Source organism: Parasteatoda tepidariorum, chromosome 3 (genome assembly GCF_043381705.1).
Source record: "Parasteatoda tepidariorum isolate YZ-2023 chromosome 3, CAS_Ptep_4.0, whole genome shotgun sequence".
Lineage (NCBI taxonomy): Eukaryota > Metazoa > Arthropoda > Arachnida > Araneae > Theridiidae > Parasteatoda > Parasteatoda tepidariorum.
In genome coordinates, this window is record NC_092206.1 from 30,608,927 (window position 1) to 30,629,185 (window position 20,259).

The 20,259-nt window shown below is 28.9% G+C and overlaps 1 protein-coding gene across 1 annotated transcript in view; it reads left to right on the forward strand.

The window, feature by feature from the left end:
• The window catches only part of LOC107456079 (somatostatin receptor type 2-like), a 135,985-nt gene extending 116,245 nt beyond the window's left edge, over nt 1-19,740 (forward strand). The window contains exon 3 of the mRNA XM_071178454.1: nt 11,794-19,740. Coding sequence (XP_071034555.1) covers nt 12,159-13,427 — 1,269 coding nt within the window. The 5' untranslated portion in view covers nt 11,794-12,158 and the 3' untranslated portion in view covers nt 13,428-19,740. The remainder of the gene's footprint in view (nt 1-11,793) is intronic.
• The last annotated feature ends 519 nt before the right edge of the window (nt 19,741-20,259 follow it).

A 20,259-nucleotide genomic window follows, 5' to 3' on the forward strand; every position in this document is an offset into this window, starting at 1 on the left:
CGATCATTAAGGGGTTAATGGCCACCAAATATGTTTAATCAACCCATATTTTATCGCATGAATTAAACCCACCTAATGAACCAAATTTGTTCCTTGCAGTTGGGTACATACTATAGGCGAGAAGGCTAATCTGTTACTGTGAAGACCGATGGAACGAAGGTTCGAGTCCCAGCGTTGGAACCACAATATTTAGTCTATTCCTTTCAACACATGAAAATTCCAGTGTCTTGCACTGTCCTATGTCCATTACCTAACAAAAAGCTTAGCTCTAATTTCCAGTTAACTTTCCTCTTTACGCTTTTAAAACCATGCTTGTTGTAAATGGTTAAAAAACCGTTTAGGTTTGCATTCATGGTTCTAAAACCATACTAGTTGTAAACGGTTTCAAAACCGTAAAGGTAAAATTTTTCTTCACCCTAAACTATACCAGTAATTGAATAGACAGATTGCTGGTTATTATTTTATTATAATTTTTGAATAAAAATTCAAAATTGTTGTAATTATAATTTTTGAATGAAAATTATAATAGTGTTGACGGAACTAAATTAAAAACAAAATAAAAATCATAAAATTAACCGATATAAGGAATGGTTTCTAACATTGACGTGGCGTTTTTATTATAACGCTTACATTATTAATTACTTATAGCAGGCACTTCCTATTATTTGCTTAGCACACTGTGCCCAAAAAAAGAGAATACCCCGAGTAGCTGTTGATTTGATGATTGGATGTTCATGTTCAGAGACACAATCTTAATTGTTCGAGGGCCTCCCTTTAAAATGCTTATTAATTTAGGAGACGAAAATATACCCTCTCTGAATAAACATATCACTTTTTCAACGGATTTGGTCTCTTGACCTTAAAAAATAGTATGGTCAGGAGAGATGGCCGAAAGTTTGGATCCTTTAATATTAATTTTACACTCTGGGCATTTCGCCACTTCACGAGAATACTTAAAGTTAACCAAAAAAAATTTGCATTTGATTATAAAATTCGTTTTTATATAATCCCATGCAAAATAATAATAATAATTATTATTATTTGTACTTATTTATTATTTTAAATATGCTATTTAATAATAGTCTGACACTTGTAGGGTACACAAATTTTTGCATCATTTTGAAGAAACTAACTTTAAATGACAAAACACTAAATTTGCACGAAAAGGCTCAAATGGTTTTTTAATTATAAATCTCTTTTTCTTTTTTCAAATATGTTTGAAATTAAATTTTTTTATGAAATATTAATTATCAAAAAGTTACTTGTACCAGAAAATACTTTTATACTTCTATTTTTTTTATTAATATATAAATATTATGGAGATGTTAGGTGTTTTATAGCTGTTGCTCATAATATTTAAAGTTGCTTTAATCTGTGTTATTCAGCTATGTAAACTGTAGTTCTGTATTTTCTTGAAACTAAAGTCAGAGATTATGCTATATGCAGCAGACCCACATTGGATATATTAAATCAGCTAAGCTTACTTTAAAAGGTTTGGTGACCCAGCATGGAAAACTATACTGAGCAAGCATTCTGAAACGTTTTTCGAATAGCACAACAACTCTGATACCAATAAATTATATCAAGAGCAATAAAATCCATCATTAGAAGACAATCTAATTCATTTTTTCTAGATCGATGTGCACATATCAAAAGTATTGAAGCACTAAAATGTTGAAGAAAAGGGTGTTGTGGGGAGAGTAATTATCGACAATGCCAACCTTCATCTATCAAAAGGTACCTCGTGATTGAATCAAATGTTAGCCTGTCTTATATACCAAGCCTACACTCTACTGCTAAATGCAACACAGGAACGACTACGACAGTGAAATTAATGCACCTCTCGCATTCAGCACTCAAAAATCCGGTGACCTTAATGCAGCTCTCCCGGTCTTTCACAAGAACAGCAACTAGTGGTATCCGTTCATCGAATTCTATCCCTGATAAAATTCTGGGGGGGGGAGGTATTGCGGCGTAACTACCACTACGATTATTAAATATCAATTCACTGGTATATAAGACATGCTAACTTGATTCAATCATGAGGTACCTTTTAATAGATGAAGGTTGGCATTGTCAATAATTACTCTCCCCACAGGGTAATTTTGCTGTTCACTCTTGATAATACTTTCTAGTAAGATTTTAAAACATCTTACTGGCTTGTATGAAGGTGATACTGCATCAAAAAATAAAATAACCAACGACATTACAGAAGCACCATTTGCCAAAGGTTCCCGATTTAACATATTGAGTCACTCTTTTTTAATTTTCCTTCTCTCTTACAATTTCCTAATTGTAATGTCAATTTCAACATATGTTTTTAGGCTGGAGGCATGGTGGCTCAGGGAGGAAAGCGCTCACCTTCCAATGAGGTGAACCGGATTCAAATCCCAGCGATGGCTGTTAGATTCGAATTCCGCACCTGGCTTGCACCGATCATATTGCTAACTTAAAATATCTTCAGTGATAGACGGATCATGGGTTAGAGTCCCCTTGCCACTCTTAGCCGTGGTTGTCGATTGTGTTCATCAGCAGGTATCCTTATATACCTGCTATACCTTATATACCTTATATATCCTTATATACCTTATATACAGCAGGTATACAGCTGAATAACCTCGCAGGAACTATTCTGTTTGGTCTTCCTACCTTCGACCTAAACCTCGATCCTTCTATCCCGGAATTCATGATTTCCAAGCTGTCGCAATTAACAGCCTTTACACTAATCACGGGAGGTTTTCGTGGTTTGCCTCTCCATGTAATGCAAATGCGGGTTAGTTCACTCAAAAACTCATTCGCGAAGCCAAATATTTCCCAATAGTTGATCTAGGATTTCCCTTGTCTTCCCGATTGGTATTAAAATTACAAGGCTAGGGAGTTGAAAATTAGCAGTCCAAAACCCGAAAAATTGGGTCGGCTGTCCAACAGCGGTTATAATATCGAAAAATATATATAAATATACTTAGGAGGAAAAGTTATAATTAAATTAACATATTCAAATTCATGAAATTGCCGAATTGTTGTGAACTCAAGGATCAATTTGTTTACGTTTCCCAGATAGCAACCAACGTCTAAAAACTTTTACTTTCAAAGAGAGCAGCGATAGATGTTTCGGGATTTTTTTTTTGTAGCTATCTACTGCTCAAGGAACTCCTAAATCAAATTTTGTTTTGATTCTAGGCAATCAACTAAAGTTTGATAAAATTCTTTGAGTTATTTCGTCGTTAAGAGATTTCTTCAAATGGTTTATAATCAACAGATAAATTTCTTCCTAAGCAACGTAAAGTGCACTCTTTTTAGATTTGTTGTTTCAAGGCATAATTTCAAAATATCGATCTGCATGTGGCATTAATGCATTGCTTTATTTACTGTTTGTATGATTTCATAACATTGCGCAAAGCAAAACTTAGTCATCACTTTTTTTATGAGAATTGAAATGTTATCGAAAAAAACATAGATTTATTATAAATTGAAAACAAAGTATTCTCAAGTTCAAACACTGAATTCTTTTTTATCGAAGAAATGCTTGTGAAAAGTAAGTCAATCAGATAGTTTAAACTTATAAATTTAATTTGATAATGTTGTGGTCCATTAAGGCAATGGGGGGATTGTTCTTTTTTTTCCAGTGGAGCCATCCATGGCCAAGAATTCGTATTCTGCCACATTCATATGTCACACCAGTTTATAGGGCTGACCCATACATACATACCTCCATTCATACGCAAATCGCAAATTTGACCTGAAATGCAGAACAATCAATCTACAATTCAGTACCCCCAGAGGTGTAATTTGTTAAAGGAACTTTGTGACTCCACAGATTTAACCAGTACCAATCTCAATTTACTATACGGGGAGACTTCGGCTGTCTGGATTCGAATTCCCGTGTTCACGAACGGGAGTCCAGCTCCCTACCAGACAAGCTATCCCGGCCCCTTTTAATTTGATAATAAAATCTCCAATCAAGCACTATGCATGGAGAACTAGTCTAAGAGCAAGTGTTTACACTTGAAAGTTACACTAAACTTGAATAATTGTTTATATCACATAAAAAAGAAAATATTATGTTTCAAAATTTATTGCTTGTGTTGACTGTCACTAATGATACGTTTAGTTCGTATATTAGGTAAGTCCAACTTTTTCAAAAATATTATTTTAGTATTATTTTGTATCATCTTAATACTGTTTAGCCATTAAGTTTAATCCATTTAAGTTAAGAGAAAATTTAAAAAAATATGTTTAAGATTACAGTATAAATTATTAATGCGAGTTTCATGGTTGGAAAATCTTATGAGAGGATTTATTGCTAATCTTCTACCAAACAAAAATTACCTATTGAACACAAGAGATGATTAAATCTGAATGAATTCATTCTTGAATATATTAGTCAAAAATACATAAATACTAACAGCAATAGTTCAGTTTTCATCATTTTTCTGGCCTATTAGAAGAAAAAAAATAAGTAATGTCATTAAATATATTTGTTTGATATCAGATATTTGGTTAGATTTCTTTGTGGCCCTTTTCTTTGTCTTTACTACGTTGATGTGCATCTTTTTATTTATGTAGTGTTAAAATTCCTTAGATCAGGAAGTTAAACAAAAAAATCCGGATATGCACTACTGAAAATAATAGCTATTAACTAATATTTATTCGTGAAACATTTTTTTACCTTTCTTTCCCTTTATATTATGATATCATATTCCCCTCACAATGTTACTCTTTATCCAACCATTATTTACAAAATATTGTAGTTACTAAGTTTTAACTCCATGGCCGTGTTCCAACCTATCAGACAAAATATTTCATGGATAACTATTTGCAATATGATGGACTTTAAATGAAATCAAACCAAAACACCATTCAAATACTACAATATCCATTTTGTCTAGCTTACGACTGGTCTCACACTGAAATGTACTCATTGTCATGAAAATCAGCGTATCTGGAAAGGTAGGTACTTTATTTTCATCACACTTGAGTTGCACAATGGGCTATTGGCAACGGTGTAGAAAACATCCCTAAAGATGACCTGAAGACATGCCGCCGCAATTTTGATCCTCAGCAGCAGGGATGGCTCCCCTTTTTTGATAGCCCGACGTCCTGCGCGTGAAGTCGAGCACTTTACTGTAGAGAAGTTTCACGAGGACCCATACCGCACACCCTTGGTCCCTCGCAAGCTTATCAAAGTGGTCACTAACTGGCAGGAGCTAGTGATGCTTAACTTTAGCGTTCTACTGGGAACCGTGTCTTTGCGATCAATCCACTGCGGGACCGTGTCTAGATATTTTATTTAATTTTCGTGTTTGTAACGATGAAATTATGAATATAATTTTCGGTCACTTTATAAAAAGGAGAGCCCTCAAATATAAGAGATCTGTGTCTAAAGACTATGCAAGTTTCACTTTTTTTCAGATTGTTAAGGATAGAATTTATCACGAGGTTACCTCCCAAGAGAAAATATCGCCAAACAAATCCCAAACAGCTTTCCGAGTGGATAGATCACTTGAACTTTGAGCCATGCCCTGTAAGGCATGACCTTAATGCAGCTCCCCCGGTNGACATAGTGACGTCATGAGGAGGGAAATCGTAGCTTCAGCTCTAAGAGCGGAGTGAACTAGCCCTTCTATTCTCTTTAGCCCTGGGATAGATCACTTGAACTTTGAGCCATGCGATGTAAGGCACTTTATTAACTTTAAATACAATTAATTATATTATTGAAATTAACTTCGAATACAATTTGCCGCCGATTACAATCTTAATCACTTTCCTGCTAGTTAGAGAGCTCAATATTTTTTTTAAAAAAAGTTCTATTCCTGGTGACAGCGCAAAATTTATCTCTCTTTTCTTGCCAATTAATCAATATCTTGCAATCAATATCTTTTTGACTTAAACAAATTTACATGCATAAATCTTAAAAAGGAATAAAATATTATTTTTTAAAAAAAAACTTTTAAAAATACCAAAAATTAGAAACGAATTTTATATGTTTCAGACTTAAATTGAAGAAGTTATGGTGCTTCATTTCCACCTGAAACTTTTATTAAAAATTAAAAATTCCACCAAAAATTATTTTGTTCCTATAAGTTTACTTTAATAACTAGTTTAATAATGTAGATTTTACTATTTGTTTCAATTTATTATTATAAGTAAAATCAACTCTATTGAAATAAATGTATTTGATTTAGTCAGTATAGTATAAAAAAAGAATTTCTTTCTAAATTGATGCATAACATAAAGATATAACTTTAAACAGCATTCATGTTAAAATTTTATGTTGCACGTATCGTTGATAAACACCATCTATATCAAACTCATTATATAATACTATGAATAGATAATATTGAATGAGTCCCACGCACAACAAGCTGAGTTTATTGGAATAATTAAACAATATGTAAATCGCTTTACAGGGTTCTCCAAAATATTTGAAGCGCGTAATTCAATACACTGAATTTTCCTAATAGCATTAAACTCACTTTCTAATGAACATTCATAATAAAGTTTTAAAATCATTTTTAAACAGCCAAAATGGTTTTAATCTAATGTATAATAAGAAGGTTTTCTTTAAATATTGCTTTTTCTTAAAAAAAAAATACCTTAATACAATCAGTACATAGGCAAATACACTGGTTATCATAAATTAAGGAAAAATCACAAAAATAGCGATAACTCTTTCAAAAGTAAGCCAAACCGTGCAAAATTTGCATATGTTGTCCACTAAGAGTAGCTGAGTAAAATTGCAATATGCAAATTAGTGGCGCTGCACTCGGCTTACGTCATCTGCCTGGAGCATAAAAGTCCAAGTTTGAGAGAAAGCACACAAATTTTACTGTGATTGCGACATTGAAAATCTGAGATAGCCAATTCGTAATAATGACCTCTAGGCATCATTTGCCTGAAGAACTACGATGGAGAGCNTATATACATTTATATATATATATACATTTTATATATATATACATTTATATATATATATACATTTTATATATATATACATTTATATATATATATACATTTTATATATATATACATTTATATATATATATACATTTTATATATATATACATTTATATATATATATACATTTTATATATATATACATTTATATATATATATACATTTTATATATATATACATTTATATATATATATACATTTTATATATATATACATTTATATATATATATACATTTTATATATATATACATTTATATATATATATACATTTTATATATATATACATTTATATATATATATACATTTTATATATATATACATTTATATATATATATACATTTTATATATATATACATTTATATATATATATACATTTTATATATATATACATTTATATATATATATACATTTTATATATATATACATTTATATATATATATACATTTTATATATATATACATTTATATATATATATACATTTTATATATATATACATTTATATATATATATACATTTTATATATATATACATTTATATATATATATACATTTTATATATATATACATTTATATATATATATACATTTTATATATATATACATTTATATATATATATACATTTTATATATATATACATTTATATATATATATACATTTTATATATATATACATTTATATATATATATACATTTTATATATATATACATTTATATATATATATACATTTTATATATATATACATTTATATATATATATACATTTTATATATATATACATTTATATATATATATACATTTTATATATATATACATTTATATATATATATACATTTTATATATATATACATTTATATATATATATACATTTTATATATATATACATTTATATATATATATACATTTTATATATATATACATTTATATATATATATACATTTTATATATATATACATTTATATATATATATACATTTTATATATATATACATTTATATATATATATACATTTTATATATATATACATTTATATATATATATACATTTTATATATATATACATTTATATATATATATACATTTTATATATATATACATTTATATATATATATTTCAAATATATATATTTGAATTGTCTTGTAATTCTTTTGATACTAATTCTACTTTAAGATTCACTACCATTTTTCATATATACATGCTCCTCATGCTGCTTATATGTATTTATAAGCGCTAAAGCTTAAGATTCCTTAAACGATACGATACAGATTAGGTATTGTATTGTTTCAATACCTAATCAATTTAGAGATAGATTAAAAGAATCCAATTTTGTTTCAGTTGCAAACAACACTGATACCTGATTCCAAGATTATCAAAGGTCGTTTTACAAAGAAGTTACAAAGTATAAAGATTAACTTCAGCAGACAAAATAACAATAAAATAACTGAACTCAAAACATAACTCGTGTAAGGAGAACACGTATGCTGCTGAACTTTTCTCCGCCTACGTTGACCCAAAAGTGTGCCATTGCAGACAAGTCATTTATTAGTGTCTCATAACCATCAGGAGAACAGTAAATTTTTCATTTATTTAACTCAAATACTGAAACACCTTATCACAAAGGAGAGTTTTTAATGATATTTAACTCAACAGTCTTCTAAGTTGGATTCAAAGTTTAAGTCGAAAAAGTTTCAAATTAATAACCAGATATTAAATATCTGGTGGGTTGTTCTCCGGCGATGTTAAAAGAGAATAAAAACATCGAGAAGTTCTGAGAAAATACTTGTTATTTGAGTTCATTGTTTTGATTTCACAATGAACTATATAATACATTATTTTAGTATGTCTGTTTTCTTATGATTGTCCTTCACTTTTTTTCTATCACTGCTGAAATTTTTATCATTTTTGCAGAACATATTTGCAGAAACTGTTATCATTCGAAAAAGAAAAGTTCGGTCATGGAACTAATGATTTATTTCGTATTGTTTAATGTTTAATCTGTAATAATAAAATGAAGAGTTTGTATGTCCGTGTGTGTATGTTACTCTTATATCTCCAGAACCATTTCTTTGATCGTCCTGAAAATTGGTCAGGGGATGAAAGGAAAAATTTCAGTCCCTCAAGGAACAATTTTAGTCCTCAAGAATTCAAATTAGATCGTTCAGGGGAGATGCTTGAATAACGGAATATTTTTATAAGTTTAAAGTTAGAGATATTGATGTAAATAAAAGAGCAGACGTTTTTAAGGAAAGCGTTCATTACTTAAAAGTGAATTTTATTGCACATTCTTAGTTACATAATTATTTTTTATTCGTTATGTCAGTTAAACTCAACGATCAACGTGAACATACTGGCATTGGCGGATTACGTCAACAAATTAGTATTTCTTAAATTTATGAAACTGAGCGTTTATCTTTTTAAAAAATTATGCTTTTAAACGGCATTTGTTTTTTAAAAAAATACATAATTTAAAGTCAACATTATTTTTGAGAAATTAGTTTTGGAACCAATTTTTTTTTTGAGAAATGGTATTAATTCGATTAGGTGAAAAGTCAGGTCAACATTCGCCATACAGTTATTGATGCCGATGCTGATTGATTAACTTTTCAATAGGTACTGTAACTGAAATAAAAAATAAGCTACGTACTAAATAGCGAAACCAGTGGAGAAACGGCACTAATTTGTTTAGAAGTAAAGTTCATTTAATAGGAAATTACCATAATATTTCGACGCAAATGATGCTTAATTAATTATGATAATACGCAATTATGATAATATGCACTCACGCTATTTAGTACATATGGTAATTGGTGCACTTTTAATCATTACCAAATATACTACTGTAAGTAATCTATCTATATTATATAAAACGCTAATACGTACGAACGTATGTATGTATGTATCAATAAAACCAATGATATTTCTTTTCTCGCGCTGGCAGCAGTTTTCATTTTTAATTGATTGCATTCGGCGCGCAAGAGCACGTAGTGAGCAACCAGATAACAATAACCAGAGTGAGCATTATCAGGTTGCTCAATTCAGATTCATGCACTAAATACATGAGAATATTTAGTTTAAACTCAATTAGGAATTAATTAATTAATTGAAGAGAGAATGCTTTAAAAGGCCGCTGTAGAATTGATATTTTTCTACTGGGAGCTACCTAAACGTCTAAAAAACGTTTAAGTGTTTGTATTGAATGCATTGAATTTTTTTATATTTCGCGTTTATTTATGCATTGAATTTTCACGCTTTAAAATGCAGAATATTAGTGAAGCAATATTTGATAATTTATTTTGCTAATATGTTTCTTATTTAGCTAATGTTTTGATTTTTTCACCATGTACAATCTAAATAGCTAATATACTTTTTTAAAAGCCAATAAGAACATTGGTAGAATTCTTCTACATAAGTACAATACTATGTCTTTGATGATAAAATACTATGTCTTTGATGATAATATATTATGTCTTTGTGCTAGAACATTGTGTTCATTGGCGAGCGAGCGCAGCGAGCCATGGTTCACGGCGTGAACCACATAGGATTGCGTAGCAATTCTCGGGGGTTGGCGAGCGTTAGCGAGCAGGGGGCAGAGCCTCCTAGTATTAGTTTATTTAGTGTCAATTAAAACTGAATTTATACAGTGCAGTCGATATAGCTTTATATATGGACAAGTACTAGAGAAAATCGATTAATTGTGGTAAGGTCTCACTTGGCCACGTCATGACTGTGGTCATGACATGTGGTCATGACTTGGCCACGAGGTATGACATCATTGCAAACGTTACTGAATACTGTTAATAGTTATTTTGATTATGAATTACTAAAAACGCCTTTTCCTTAAATAATAAGTTAAAGTCACATACAATCGCTTATTATTTGTGTTGTTATGTGTCCAATTGTGCATAATTTTGTAGTGTTATTCAGTTCTGCTTTATTGACATTTTAATTTTTTTCACTCCAGACGGAAAACGAATAATCAGCTAGTGATTGAATATTTGTAAAAACCAATAGTGTAATAATATCAAGAAGTTGTTTTAAGAGCATATGAATAATGTTTAAATCAGTCCGTCCTGTTTATGTAGAATTATGGAAAAAAAAACAATTATTTGCTCACAGACGTATTATAATATTATGCTGGAAATAGGTGGGTTGTTTTCGATCATCAATCAGCATGTATACTATCTAACTGTCATAACGATGTATTTATTACTATTATCTCAAAAAAATATATAAGCATTTAATACTATTGTTTTACTACTATATTTCTTTGTACATTTATTGTGTATTTATCGTGGGTTATTTATTGCGTATTACAGTATAATTTGTATTATTTTATAAAGAAAAATGCTCTATAACGTACAGCACTTTTTGTCTACTGTTAAAAAAAATATAAGTTCAGTATATTGAAGAATTAACAAAGAGAATTTAACTATATATTTAAAATGAAATTACACTAATGGAGCTAGTCCCTTTTTTATTAACCCCACGCAGTAAGAAACGAAAATATATTAAATTAATTTAATTCCTAGGAAAAACATAAATTGAGGCTTCGGAAATACTCTCTTAAATTTATCTCGATAAAAAGTATTTTTGTCGATTCTTGGAATTATTATTAGAATTTTCTGAAGAAACGTCACTATAATAGACTCGATAGCTCTTCAACTTTAATATATTTTGTACACACAACACGCCCACCTATACCTTGAAGAAAAACAACTTTTACCATCTGTTTGTGTAGTCCTGGTATATATACCGTGCTAAGGTTTTCGAACGCGCTTTTAATTTTTGTCTTTAGTTTTTTCTCTTCCCCCGATATCCATTCATTCTGCTTCTTACTCTTTCAGGGAGCATCCGTCGGATGGCGCTAGTGTCAGCATCTCTACTAAAGCTCTCGTAACCGATCGAACACGGTGAACAACCCCCTCCCTCATCACTATGTCCATGCCTCTTCGTCTCAGAACGGAAAACGCCCTGCTGTGAATCAGTAAAGACAGTGAATGATCTCTCATCCTTTTAAAGATTAGAAATACCATATTTTTCGAACCGGCCAATCCTCATTCATTTGGACAGTAACCAATCATTTAACGACTTAAAGAATGACGGAGATGTCGTCATTTTTCTTCTTTTTTCGCTTCGTTTCGCAAAAAAATTTCATTCTTTAAGAACTTATACAGTTTTCTAGCAACAGGTAGTAGTCAGGTAATTAACAATGGCTACTGACGAAGATTATCCGATATACGGAACGAATATTCCTATTTGTGAATTTAGCGGAAATTATAGTGACTTTAATTTAACTGATTGCGGTAATATGACAGCTTTTAATATTACGGACATGATGTCACATACACATTACAAGCCTCCGTATCTTGTTGTTGAATTTGCCAAGATATTGTATGGAATTGTTTTCATGGTGGGCTTATGTGGTAACAGCTTAGTATTGTACGTTGTACTGCGCTTTTCGAAGATGCAAACTGTTACCAATATGTACATATTTAATTTAGCGTTAGCCGATGAAATGTTTTTGACTGGTCTTCCTTTTCTTATAACAACAATGGTGTTCGGTTATTGGCCATTTGGTAGCGTTATGTGTAAAATTTACATGACAACAACATCCATCAATCAATTTACTAGTAGTCTATTGCTAACAGTAATGAGCGCAGATCGTTATGTAGCTGTTTGTCATCCAATATCGTCTCCAAGATACAGAACACCTTTTATCGCTAAGTTCATATGTCTGACAGCCTGGACAGTATCTGCTTTATTGATGGTACCCATTTATATTTACGCGAACATATATCACACCGGAACAAGTCTAAGTTGCAATATATATTGGCCAGAGAGTGATTTGATGAACGGGCAGAAGGCATTTACACTTTATTCCTTTACTTTAGGTTTTGCCATACCCTTAATTCTCATACTGTTATTTTATTTCTTAGTCATATGCAAATTGCGCACAGTTGGACCAAAAAACCGCTCAAAAGAGAAGAAACGCTCTCACAGGAAAGTAACTTATCTTGTATTAACTGTGATTACGGTCTACGTTATTTGCTGGTTGCCATACTGGATCACCCAAGTTTACATCACACTTTTACCGCCAAGACAGGGTCAGAGTCAGATTGGGTTTATAATTATTCTTCTTGCTGGAATGCTGGCCTACGCCAATTCAGCCATGAATCCTATCCTGTACGCGTTCTTGAGCGACAATTTCAAAAAGAGTTTCGCTAAAGCGTTCACATGTGCGGCACGAATGGAAGTAAATGCTCAGTTGAATGTAGAGAACAGCGTGTTTCCGAAAAACACACGCAGCGGGTCTTCAAAAGCACAACTTAATCGAGAACAGAAACAAAGGAATGAACTAGATCCATCCACAGCTATCACCCTCACATCAAGATCCAATATCGTTATGGGCGATAAAGAATTCTCGGTCAGAAATGGCTTCAATAAGCAAAAAACAGAAAGTGAACCAACTCAGGTGTGAAACATCATTTTTTCACGAGACTAAATGAGCTTTGTGGTGACTAATCTCGAAAAACTAACTCAGCATGTGGTTCGTAAAGTCAATCACGAACCGTTTTATTTCATTCACGTATTGAATGCTATGAGCTTCACGAATTGTGAATACAACTCAGTGATAAAGTTTATATGGATTGAATAAAAACTTTCTGGTAACTTTTCATACGGTTGCTATGAACTTTACAGAAATATATACACAGGAAGTAGAAATTTGCTCATAATCAGAAACTAATTACACATGGACCAAACATTTAAACACCATTTGAAAAATCTTCTTCGAGTGATGCTATCTTTAGTTTATAATTTTCAACTTGTATTTGAGATTCTTTCAAACTGCTATTTGTGGTGCTATTTAGATATACTTGACACTTAAACTGATTTTTATAGCACATATATATTTGATTTTTTTTCCTCAGCATCTCATTGTTTTTCTCTATTTTCATCTTAGTTCATGTTCTGCAGAATTTTAACGAATTACTAAGTAAGTTATGCTGCATTTAATTTTTCACTTCTCTTACAATATTTTAAGAAAAGAGTTTATATATATATATATGCATTTATATCTTAAATACGATAGCTATAATATCTATGTTTGTGCCATATGTGTTTTATGAAAGCATACATAATCTTTGATGTTGTATTAAATAACCGGGTGTATAGTTATTGTTAAAAAAAATAAGGCTATGTGCCAAAAATATATTTGGATTATAGTATTTCTATTCGAAAACTTCTTTTTAATTATTTTAAACAGTTTCGTAAACTGATTATTTTAATCTAACGGCAGGTCATGAAATGTTTCTAAGTCAAATATCACTAGGATATTTTTTTATTGCAAATATTTCGAGTATTGTGTATTTAAAAATGCTAGTTATAAAAGTCGTTTTTTGCTAAAAAAAATTTGTTATGAAATGAAAAGTTTACTAAAATGATAAAGAAATTGTTATGGAATGAAAAGTAAGATTAAAATGATATTTTATAAGAAATAAATGTGAAAAATAAAGTAAGAAATGCATATAAGTATTTTTACGTACTTATATTATAAGAATTAAATACTTATGAAACACTTTTCATTATAGATATTTTATTTCATTATTATTTGTTTCTTTGAGTTGAAATTAGATATTATCTTTCAAATGTAAAACTATCAGCTATTAAACTGATGCGTTTTTATTAAGTTTATATCTCATAATACATAAGAATTAATCATCTTTTAATAGCGCATTATCTTCAATTATTATTTTTTGAAATAAAACATGCAAAGAAGTTTGCGCATCTTTCAAATAATTTTGGTCGGGATTCAAGACTATCAATAAATTTTTAAACATTTATTATTACCTACAAATTAAATGAGAAAATACAATATGCTTAAATAAGTTGTTGATAATGACAATAAAATTAATAAAACTATTTTTTTTTCAACTTTACGACGGTAATTTTGTTCTTAATAATGTTTTTCTTATTTCTATTCTATGTCAAAATTTTAAAATCGCAAAACGCATAGTTATTTACTTATTAGATTTTGATTCCAGAAATGTATGAATTATTTTAAAGTTATACCTTATGTCTACCAGGTATTATATATTTTATCAATTTGTAACCAAAGTTTTATTTCTTTACATTTAAACCCTTTGTCTGTTCTAAAGTAAAGCGTTACAAAATTTAACTTCTAATTTATATCATGTTATTTACATTATTAATAACTCTGACAATTTTATGTATAAATTACTTAAATTATTAACTATTTTGACAATTTTATGCAACAAATATTTGAACTTTTAACAAGTTGTCAATTTTATGCAACAATTCCTTAAATTATTAACAATTTGGGGAATTTTATAAAAACAATTCTTTGAAAGCAGTGATCTTAAATTGCTTCAGACTTGATTCATTAAAATAATTCAGTTCATTAAAAAAAAATTTCTTTTGATATTACTTTAAAACAATGACGTACATATTTTCATTCGTCAAATAACAAATGTTTACAGTGATTTATCTTGAATTCTCTAACTTTTTAATATCTATTTTTATTTAAAGTTAAGTTGCATTCATAACAGATTACATATGTTACTTTATTTGTAATGGATACTAGGAAATATCGTAGGTTTTTATTACTTATTACGTGTATGTATAATTAAACAAACATGTTTTAGAACTTATGCAATAGTTTTTTTCCAATATTCTTAAAAAAAAATATTGTTTTTGCTCTAAACTTAACTTTCTTCCACTCGATTTGACTTCACAGATTAAAATTTTGATTTTATCGGGGTTAAATTTAAATCTGACGATTTTACTATGTTATTATCCTTTCCATTCACGAACTTGTTTTTTTTGTTAATTCTTATTTACTTTTATAATTATTATAATTGTAATTATAAAAACACGTTAAATGGTTTTTTCCAAAAATTTATTCAGCAGTGTTGAAATGCATATTCTTAATATAGCTTCAGTATATTAAATTCTAATTATAATTGCACACAGATTGTTTTGTGTTCTTATTATAATTGGACCCATTGCTTGAAGACAGTTTTAGATAAAATTCGAAATGAACGTGAAAATAACTTATTTTAAAAGAGATATATGTTATTTGACAATTAACAATCGTAAAATGATTATAATTATCGTTATCACATATTACATAATGAGGTTTTATCACAAAATTACTCTACAATATTATAAAAGAACTCCACTTTTAGTTTTAAATAATATAAGTAATTATATAAATGTTTAAGATAAATGGGAAATAAAATATGATTAATATGAAAGAATAAGAAGATATGAATAAATCCGTATTACTAGCAAATACTCTTAAATAATGGATAGAATAAATAATTTATTGTTGTATATGGTTATAGTTTTTATTATTTTTAATCTGATTGGGGACAAATAATTTACACAAATTTTCCTACATTGTTAATCAAGAATCTAATCGCTTAATGCTTTGGTCTATCATAATGCACTAATAACAACCAGAAGAAGGTTTAAGATCATTAACTTTTGATGATATTCAGAGATAAAACGTGAACAAGGGATGGAATTTTCAGTTAACTGTTTAAAACTGCTCCCTAACGTAAGAGCTGACTGACATTTTAATTATGTTAAATTCACTACAGAATGCGTACAAAAATTAATAAGGACACAAATAAAGAAAAATTACGCGAATGTTTTGCGAGTAAATAATTAGCTTTTACACTGAAATCATATTTTGTTTGCAGTTCGAAGAATAATTACGGCACATTTATTAAATAATAAGAAAAACATAATTTTTTTTAATAACATCAAAATATACGGTATTTTATACGGCACTTTGTAATTTTTTCGTTCATATGGTATAGGTATACCGGAAATTCTAATTTTTAAAATCATAGTTCTTATTATCACACAATTGGTTAAAAATATTAATCTGAAAAATAATTTAATCAAGTTTAAGGTTTTTAAACAAAGCTCTAAGTTATCAAATTTTTCTGCAGTTACCAAATTTTATAACATCTCATAAAAACCATATTTTATTGTTAATTTTATACCACAGTTTTTATAAAAAAAAACTTTACAAATCCCTTTTAAGGAAAACGGGTTTAGAGACATAACATAACAGTTCTTCTTACTATTGTTATAACACAAATTTTGATGTTTTTATTTTTTCCTTACTAATAACTGATCCGTCAAGTTTTAATGAAGTATTTTTTTTATATTTCCTCATTTAAATATTAAATTGCAGCAGTCATTGATTTCCGATTGTAATTTTGAAAATAAATGTTGAAGATGAATGAATATATGACTCAATTCTTATTTTCCGCTATAGTTAGAAATGCCTTTGTATATGAATATATTTAAAATAAAAATATATTCAATTGAAAACAAAATTTTTTATCCATATGTTTAACACTACTTTTGTAAAAAAATATTATTGCTTCTCTCGGTTACTATTAGTTAGCCGTTTGTTTTGAAATAGTATTCTTGGTCATATATGACGCCCCTGGAAAGCAAGAAATGCGCACTCTGCCTTATGGTCGCTTGGTTTCACCAAGCAAGCTCGCTGTTATTTGCAAGTGTCATTAGAAACAACAACAACTATTAGTTAGCCTCAAACAACGTGGATTAAAAATGCAATTTATTTCATTTTTGAAACACGATTGAAATGAAATAAACAAAATAAAATATATTTTATTCGTTTTTGTGAAAAGCAAAAACTCTATGGTAAAAGTTTAATATTTCAACTTTGCTGAATTCGTTATTTATTGTTACGATAGACAACAATAAAAGAAAATTCTAATTTGTTCTAAATAGATGTGAGACGTTTTTTTTAAACTCAAATATTCAAAATTTTAATATGCCAAAATTTAAAAAAAATAACTTTACGTTAGTTATAATTGATATTAATTTATTGATAACGCTGATTTTTATTGAATTATAATCATTTAAAAATAATCATATCATCACATTCCAATCATGAATGTGTGAAATCATTAATAAAGTTTAAAAAAAGTGAAAACTGGATAGAAATAATGACCTACTTTTTCTGAACTTTGGAAATATTGCTTCTTGTTTTATTTCAATGTAGGAAACCAAATATTTTACCAAGCTTTGATCAAAGAAGTTGATCCAGAATTGGAAAGAATTAATCAATCACGTTGTTAATTTCATCTTGATTGTTATATTGTTTTAATAATTTTTTTAAACAGTACTGAGGAAAGAAATATGATCAAAACTACCAGAATATCATAAAATTTACCGTGTTAAGGGATCACCAAAAAACTATGAAAGTCTTACCAAAGCATTTTTGTTGTAATTTCGGTAAAATTAGCAATAAAATATTATTTTGCAATATATTTTTATCATGATACCTTAGAACATGGCATACAAATGACTTATTCGGTTAAATTTGCTTTTCTGCTTAATATTTTTTGTAAACATGGGGTAATAAGAATTATAAGTTTGAAAACCAGAATTTAAAATATTGCCTCTCATTTTATTTCAACATGTGTTAACCTGTTTTACCAAGTTTTGATCGACCAGAAGTAAAATGATTTATTCCATCATGTTCTTAATTTCATCTTGAATATTATGTATTGATATAATTTATTTAGTTACACCGAGATAAAAGTATGGTCAAAACCATTAGAATATAATACAATTTATCATGTTTCTGACTCTATGGGGACAGCTAGAAACTCAGTAATTTCGACCAATGCACTTTGGTAATGATTTAGTTGTTGTTGTTGTCGTCAGCCATTAACTCTGATGGGGTGCAATTGCTCTTGTTTTCCAGTGGCTCCATCTATGGCCAAGAAGTTGACTTCTGCCACACCCATACGCCACATCCGTTTATAGAGCGGACCCATTCATACATCCATTAATTTATTCTCAGATCGTAGTTTTGACCTGAACCAGAGAAAGATCACACTCCAATTCAGTATAGCCAGAAGTATTGATTTGTTATAGGAATATGGAGGACTGTGTGAACCGACAGATTTAACGTGCACAATTCAGTATTTACTGGTCTTTGGCAGGCTGGATTCGAACTCTCGTTCTCACGAGCGTGAGTCCAGAGCCCTGCCAACCAGGCCATCGAGTCCTAATGATTTGGTTAAATTAACAATAAAATATGATTTAACAATGAAAGGTAAAATTTGGTAATTTTATCGTGATATTTTAGAGGTCATAAAAATCATTTATTCGTATATGTTTACTTTTCAGTTTTATATTTTTTACTAAATGTTGTGTAATAAGAACTCTAATTTTGAAAACTAGAATTTCTGATAAACTGATACCATATAAAAGAAAAAATAACCAAATAAATTAAATTAGGAATAGTAACAGAATTGAAGGATTGAATTATGAACTAGATTACCAGAAATGTCATTACCACACAGTTCAGTAATTTATCCAGAATTTTTTTTCTTCTTAAGGTTTTATATTTTTATGAATATCTTTCCAAATATAAGACAAGCATCTGTATTATCAAACTATCTGGAGAGTCTTTTTTGAAAATATGTTTAAAGTTCTGTTATAAAACTATGCATAGTTGCATTACACCCTGGCAAATGATTTTGTGACTTATTAAAGAATAAATAGATAAATACTGTGGTTAAATATGATAGTTGCTTACCCTAAATACTTGACCAGTTTACAATACTCTAGTGTTAGCTCTCTGTGATTGAAGTATCTCTAGTTTTAGATGTCCCTTTAATAATGATACTGAACCTCCATTGTGATGCTTATAACATATGAAATGTTCTCTTGTACGAAAATATTAATAAAATGTATTTTATGTGTCTTTATTTTATTTCTCTGTGTGTTTGAAATACAGGTAGGTTTTCTTTTAAATGGTGATTAAACTAAATTTTTAAAAATTAAAATTAAAATTGTATTTATACTACATTTGTTTCAATAAATTAACGTTTGAAATATTTATATAATCGCATTAAATAAATATTCCTTAGAAACTGAAGCCGTAAGGCATTATTTGATTGAAAATTTCATTTGCTTCAAAAATGTATAAATAAATATTCTTTTGACACTAAAGCGGAAAGATATTATTTAATTAAAAACTTCATTTGCTTCAAAAATATGTAAATAAATATTTCTTAGAAACTGAAGTGGCAAGATATTACTTGATTAAAAACTTCATTTGCTTCAAAAATGTATAAATAAATATTCCTTAGAAACTGAAGTGGCAAGATATTACTTGATTAAAAACTCCATTTGCTTCAAAAATGTATAAATAAATATTCCTTAGAGACTGAAGCGGTAAGATATTACTTGATTCAAAACTTCATTTGCTTCAAAAATGTATAAAT